At 38.6% G+C, this 7,119-nt stretch overlaps 1 protein-coding gene across 1 annotated transcript; it reads left to right on the top strand.

Moving 5' to 3' along the window:
• Positions 1-747: 747 nt before the first annotated feature.
• Positions 748-3,446, top strand: LOC131302370 (transcription factor bHLH94-like). The gene is made up of 3 exons (XM_058328942.1): positions 748-1,144; positions 2,002-2,427; positions 3,273-3,446. Exons 1-3 carry the CDS (start codon positions 782-784, stop codon positions 3,366-3,368), a joined length of 885 nt encoding a protein of 294 aa, XP_058184925.1. The 5' UTR covers positions 748-781; the 3' UTR covers positions 3,369-3,446.
• The last annotated feature ends 3,673 nt before the right edge of the window (positions 3,447-7,119 follow it).

Raw genomic sequence — 7,119 nt, 5'->3', positions numbered from 1 at the left:
TTTCTCAATATGGGACCCCCTTATGTAGCTTGTAATGTATTCGAACTGTTTATTCCCACACATATACGTCTTTCTGTGTATAAAATGAAAACAATGTAGCGTGCATTGACAAGCATTATACCCATTTGATACACGAGCCCAAAAATCACATTGGTATGATTTTTTTGTCCCATGCATTGAACAGACATAGACGCTAGCAAAACATAAGCCAATGAAAATTTATGTTCATAGTTATTTTGTTGGAGCAACTTTTATTTCGTATGGTAACCGAAACATTATTGTTTGGAGATTGGTTGTCTCCATTTTTCCTTTTTCAAAAGCTTTTGAAAGGCCGACAGGCTTGTAGTCTAACGACATTTTCTCACTTCTTCCACATGGAAGGTGAGGTTTCGATTCTCGTCAGGATCACAAGTGCTTATTGTGGTGGTTGATGCTCTTTGAACTTGTCCCACCCGTATGCCGCTTAGCATTACCCCTGGACATCTATCGAGTGAAAAAAAAGTCTTTGAAAGGAAAAAGACAATAAGCCCGAAGGTTAATCCAATTGATTGGTAAGTTTGTTTCCCACACAATTGACCAGATTTTAATTCTTAAAAACTAGCTGTAAGAAAGTAATTTATTGTGATTTTTCTAGTCCCAGCTTACAACCGTCTAAAAAAAACAGGAAAGAGACATTTCTTTGTCCACACTCTTTCCATATATATGTCTCTCCATCTGCCTTTAGAAACATGAAAGTGTAGAGAGAGAGAGAGAGGGAGGAGGAGGAGGAGGAGGATATAGAATGGCTTTAGAAACTTTGGATTTCCAACAAGACCCATTCAACTATGGCCACAAAGATTTGTACACAAAAGGAGCATCCTACGGCTATTGGGACTCTCTTCTTTCTAATGCCGATTCTTTTTTACCTGATGTTGATTTAACCGGCAACGACGGTGTGGCCACCGGAATATGTCCTTCTCCTGTTGGAGCTCCGGTGGCCCCACAAGGGAGGAGAAAGAGGCGGCGGACTAAAAGCTTAAAGAACAAGGAGGAAATGGAGAGCCAGAGGATGACTCACATTGCCGTCGAACGAAACCGCCGGAAGCTGATGAACGACTACCTGGCTGTGCTCCGGTCTCTGATGCCTCCTTCTTATGCTCAAAGGGTCCTCTCTCTCTCTCTCTCTCTCTCTCTCTCTCTCTCTCTCTCTCTCTCTCTCTCTCTCCACACACACATAATTTTCCAACATAAAAATGTTTTGATAACCAATTAACCATAATTGGAAAACAGTTCATTTATAATTGGATGTTCATGTCAAGTAGCACACGCTCTCCTAATTTTACAACCTTAAATTTATCAAGTTTTGGTAATCAATTGATAGGAGTCGTAGTAGTTATATTGGATTACACCTTTACCGGAAACTCGGAAAGTTCTTCTTTAGACTATCCCTTTCAAGGGACCCTGCTTAAAGGTAAAATATGTTTATTCAAAATAGGAGTATGTAAGTGGTTTCAAGGGTAACTCTCTCCATTATGGCGGCCAAGTTAAAGTTTTCATACTAAAAGTAATGGCGGAATCAGGAATTTAATTTGTTCTGGGCTAATTCAAAAAGAGTTGAATAATTAATGTTCAGCAAATTTATAAAAAAAAAATACGCAAACGTTCAAAAGCAAATAAAAGAAACGTACAAAAAACATAAACTATTGAAGTTCTACCATACTGAAGCTTTGTCTTACATTGTTTTAGAGAGTAGAAATCATTTATTATCGAATCTGAATTGATATCTTGAACAAGTTCTGTTTCAACGAAGATAATCATATAGGATGGGTTGGGCTACAAAAAAAGATGAGGAGGGCTAAAATTTACGAAAATTTTCCGCAAATATTCAAGCGCCTTACAAATCATTTCTAAAGCATCAAATAGCTTAGGCATTTTTCTTTGCTTCATTTTTTTCTGGAAAATTTGATTTATATTGAGAGGAGTTGATTGATAGTTAACATATCTTTCTCTAACAATAAGCAGGGGGACCAAGCATCAATAGTTGGGGGTGCCATCAATTTCGTGAAAGAACTCGAGCAACTCGTCCAATTCCTCGAATCTCACAAACAAGCCAAGCAGAAGCCCTACAACTCTCCTCTCTTTGCCAATTTCTTCAGTTTCCCTCAGTACTCGACTCGACTGACCGGTCACAACGGCTCTGTGACCGGTACCGGTCACAATGACTGTGCGACCGGTCAAGATCAGTACTCGACCGCAGAGAAGGGGTCGACGGTCGCTGACGTGGAAGTGGCCCTAATAGAAAGCCATGCCAATGTCAAAATACTATCGAGGAAGCAACCAAAACAGCTACTGAAGATGGTGGCGGGGTTTCACTCTTCGGGACTTCCCATTCTTCACCTCAATGTTACTACTGTTGATCAAATGGTCCTACATTCTCTCAGTGTCAAGGTTAGTTACGGAATTCCATCTGCAGAATAATTTGTCTTTTTTCTGTTCCTTTCATTTCAAACTAACATATGTACGTATTCGAAATGAGAGAAGCTTATTCATGGCTCCGCCGTGAATAAGTTCTTTACGGCAGCAACCAATCGCAACCGTCTAAAAGTGTCCTAGACGGTCTGAATTTTAACGAGTTTAACTCTTCCCCAAAAAAGTTTCATTAATATCCGGACCGTCCAAAACACTTTTGGACGTTTACGATTGGCTCCGTAAACAACTATTCACGGCTCCGCCGTTAGAAAGGTTTTCCCATTCGAAATATGTAGCACATCATTCTAAATAAGTTCTTAACTGCGTAGCAAATTCATGTTTGTAAGTCATTTTTCTACATGTAATTGAGATTAAAAGGGAAGGAGAGTGTTGTAGACCCCCAGGAAAACTAATTACTGTATATAGTAGTGGAGTACTAATTTTTCAATTTTTCAAAAAATATAATTCTAACAACTTTGATTGGATAAACGAATACGGAGGGTTTTTTTTTTTTTTGTTGTAGCTAAGCAATAAAAAAACTCTGTATTTGTTTATCCAATCAAAGTATGGCTCTAGGGCTCATTCAGAATAAATGCGGTGGCACACAACTTTCTTGCAAACTTTTCTCGAAAACTTCCGTATCCGTAGTAGTAATTTGTAAATGGAACCTTTCTATCCCATTACACCCAAATCCAGTATCTTAAACCGCATTGTATATATTGCAAGATGATTACATCTTTCTAAATACTATAGTGCGGATCGATCTCTCTCAGATGTCGTAAGGCGTTATTGATGAGGGATGATTATTCTTGTTATTGATATAGGTTGGAGATGAGTGCCAGCTAAATACGGTGAATGAAATAGCAACTGCAATACATGAGATGATGGGTAAGATCCAAGAGGAGGCCATTTCTAGCTGAGAGAAAATCCCCATGCAAGTTGTATTTGTAATAATTGGAAAATCATTCCAGACTCGGTAGATAATAAATTGGATCATTAATTAATTAATTACTACTATTGCTATTATTGTCATTTGGTTTATTTTTTTTATTTTTATTCTTCTATTTTTCTTTCCAATTTTTGTTTTCCCAAATGAAAAGCTAGGTTTGGATTTTGCCCAGAAGAATTTGGATTCATAGGGACAGGATTTGAAAGGAGTTTGTGCATGACTACTACTAGACACAAGATTGATCTAGTGTAAACGACATACTCCAATTTTGCCATTATTGGGCCTATGGTGTGGGCCAGGCCTACTTAGGACTTGGCCCAAAAATGATACTGGGCCCCACCAGGCTACTAACCTACATTCACTTTAATGTCTCATTTCAAACTTGTTATTATCACATGCCCGGTTGTCTCTTTCTGCTATTTAAACAGAAAAAAATGGAAAATCAATAGGGAAAACAGCAAATTGGTCTAAAGTCCAAAAGAAGAGATTTCAAACTAGATTTAGTTCAGTTTAAGTTTTAGTGATGTGTAAAGTCCATTAATGAAAATATTTTAGAGTTTAAGGTCCGTGAAAAGACCAAATTGTCTTTAATGAGACAAGGGCCTTGTTTGACTAACACAAAAAATGTCTTTTTTAATTTAAATGATTTTAAATGAGACAAGGGCCTTGTTTGGCTAACACAAAATATGTCTTTTTTCGTGTTTTTCGATCTTGTTGCACTTTCATAGGGTACCCTAAGATTTTAGGCACTTTTATAGGGTTTTAGGGTTCATTTTCCTATTATAGGGTTTTAGCGGTTTAGGCACTTTCATAGGGTACCCTAGGGTTTTAGGCACTTTCATATATAGGATATCCTAAAATTTTAGGCACTTTCATATGGTACCCTAGGGTTTTAGGCATTTTTATAGGGTTTTAGGGTTCATTTTCCTATTATAGGGTTTTAGCGGTTTAGGCACTTTCATAGGGTACCTTAGGGTTTTAGGCACTTTCATATATAGGATACCCTAAGATTTTAGGCACTTTCATAGGGTACCTTAGGGTTTTAGGCACTTTCAACACCGGTCAACCTTGGTCAGCGCTGGTCAACTTTGGAAGGGGTTATTTGTAAATCTTGGACAGAATGTCCTTTAAACTTTAGAGAAAAATATTTATATCCTTATCATGGCAAAAACCCTTATAGTATGTCCTCCTACTCAATTTACCCTAGGGAAAAATGAATTAAGAAGCATGCCTTTGTTCTTTTTACCATATTTGGTCGGCACACACACTCGGACAGAAGGAACTTTTAAGGACAAGAAAGTAATTTATCACCCTTTTTCACCATCTATCCAATTTTATCCATTCATACGAATTACCAACCAAACTAAAGTATAAATTTACGACGGCCCTTTATAGTCCTTGAAACATACATGTGTGTAGTTAATTGGTAACTAGTACTCTCTCCATTCCTAAATAAATATCTGGCTCGCAAACCAAAGTTTTTAAAAAATTCATACTTTTTCACAACTTGAAAGAATTCATTGATATCTATTGATTTGTAAAAAAAAGTTCAAATCTTTTAACGAAAAATGCATCTTTCTAGAGACCTAGGCTTGCAATCCGGACATTTATTTAGAGACGAAGAGAGTTGCATGTTTCTAAGAAAATGGCAAAAAAAAGGAAGAAATGTTAGATACTTCAAATGCTGTATAGTGAAAGAAAACTTTTTGCTAAGGGACAAGGTGTTGGAAATCTGTTGAAGATTGGATTATGGGCAAAATCCCTGGTAGGATATTGGCTCCAAATTAGCCCTCTTGTTTGACTTTACTTGTCAAGTCGCAGTCAAGCATGCATGGAATGCAAAAATGACTCTCAGCACTCCTCCTCCTGCCTTTATACATTATGATATGATATTTGTAAATTGTAAGCTCGTAAAAATTGTAGCAGGTGTTCCAGTGGTTGTAAAATCTCCTTTGTACTAATGGAGTATATTGTACGTGGGATGTTGCCGATATTCCTCGAACCATGTAGATCGTAGAATCGCGAGGTTGATTGTTTGGTAAAGATTTCCGAGTGAGGGTTTAAGGATAACTAGCGAGCGGGTTGTGGGCCTTGCCCGCGGGTTTATACCAATTATGCATAACTGCGCGTGTTGTTTCTTTTTCTTCCTTTTCTGAAGGGGACGTGGAGGGATAAACCACCACAGAGTGGAGTGCAAACGACCTCTACAGCACTACCTCGCCGATAACGAGGTTTGAACCCATGACCTTCTAGTTGAGAGGATCAAAGAAGTGTCATCTGGGCTAGATTCCATCGGGAGTGTTACGGGATTATTTGTGCATTTCGGTGTGTGTTTGGGGTGTGCTAACTCTTTTATTCTAGTTTTTGTTGAAGATTCTGAGTCCAAAAGGGAACTGGCCTCAGTTTGTGCAGTTTACCACACACAAACAGAAAAGAGTGAGGGAGAGGGTAGAGAAACTACACTTGGAAAGACAAGGGCTGAACAATAATTTCCTACTGTTTGGAGGACGATGAACAGTGACATTGTACTCGTGCTTTATACGAGTAGCATAGATAGATGTCAGTGGGGGAGAGTGAGAGAGAGATTACTGAAAACTTTACTGGGAGAGAGGGGTGGTTCTGGGAAATCCAAGTGAACAAAGCCGGTTCCACTATCCGGGGTTATGGACTCATGGGGCTTCAGGGCACAACACAAGAGTGAGATACTTCGAACGATGCTTCAGTACAAACCCCTTGTTTGCGGTGTATAGTACGCTGCATATGAATTAATTTTTATGGCTCGTGATATGAATTTTTGTGACTCTGCGATATTATTTCTAATTAACGGGAAATAATTTGTGGACCAATACATGAATTAGTGCATGCGACTCGTTTGCAAGATTTTGTGGTCCAATATGTAACTTATGAACTTTAAGTGGTTCAACATATGAATTTTTGTGGTTCAAAAAAATCGGTGAAGAAGGTTATGTAATTTTGTGGCCCTCTGCAAATGTTTGTGATCCCACATAAAAACTTTATAGCGATTGATACGTCTCGAGATACAAAAGTGCACTCTGTTTGGTATGGGTTTCACTTTTTATTGTTCTTTTACCCGTATGGATTTCCACATGAACAGGGGATGCTGCCGAGCATCTCCCTGTGGAGCGGTACCGAGCAGACGATCTGGTTATTCATCTCGGCACGAACGCCTCAGATTGACGGTGCCGAGCAGCCGATCTGGTCATTCATCTCGGAACGAACGCCTCAGATTGAATCCGATCGCATACATATCTGAACTGTCCATTACTGGGTTAAGATCCGAGCCGTCGATTGCCGAAATGAGCGACCGATAGCCCTTCTTTGAAAAATCTGAGTGCATACAAATTTGAACCGTTCATTATTCGATTAAGATCTGAGCCACCAATTGCCGAGATGTGCAGCTGATGACCCTTTTTCGAACTAATTCTTTTCCATCCCACAATCTTCTTCATTTCGTCAAATATATATATATATTTTTCAACTACAACTGTACTAAATAAGACCAACACCTTTGCTAATTGCTAGTACCAAATTAGTCAAGATGCAAAGCCAAAAAATCATTAGTAACCCGAAAGGTGGTAAAAAAAGGACATGCCATGCAGTTGAGCATTTTTGTATCGAATCTGTGTTCTAATTATGGCAATGTGGCAATAAGTGAGAGCATTTTACAGATTCACAGCTTTTTGCTCCTCCTGATTATTATT

Source organism: Rhododendron vialii, chromosome 10a (assembly GCF_030253575.1).
Source record: "Rhododendron vialii isolate Sample 1 chromosome 10a, ASM3025357v1".
NCBI lineage: Eukaryota > Viridiplantae > Streptophyta > Magnoliopsida > Ericales > Ericaceae > Rhododendron > Rhododendron vialii.
This window is presented reverse-complemented; position numbering and strand designations above follow the sequence as displayed.

Bases quoted from the DNA above. Each gene is read 5' to 3' on its own strand.
- LOC131302370 (XM_058328942.1), top strand. From the start codon at position 782: ATGGCTTTAGAAACTTTGGATTTCCAACAAGACCCATTCAACTATGGC. The intron at 1,145-2,001 runs GTCCTCTCTCTC...AACAATAAGCAG, and splicing joins CTCCTTCTTATGCTCAAAGG to GGGGACCAAGCATCAATAGT. The intron at 2,428-3,272 runs GTTAGTTACGGA...TTATTGATATAG, and splicing joins TACATTCTCTCAGTGTCAAG to GTTGGAGATGAGTGCCAGCT.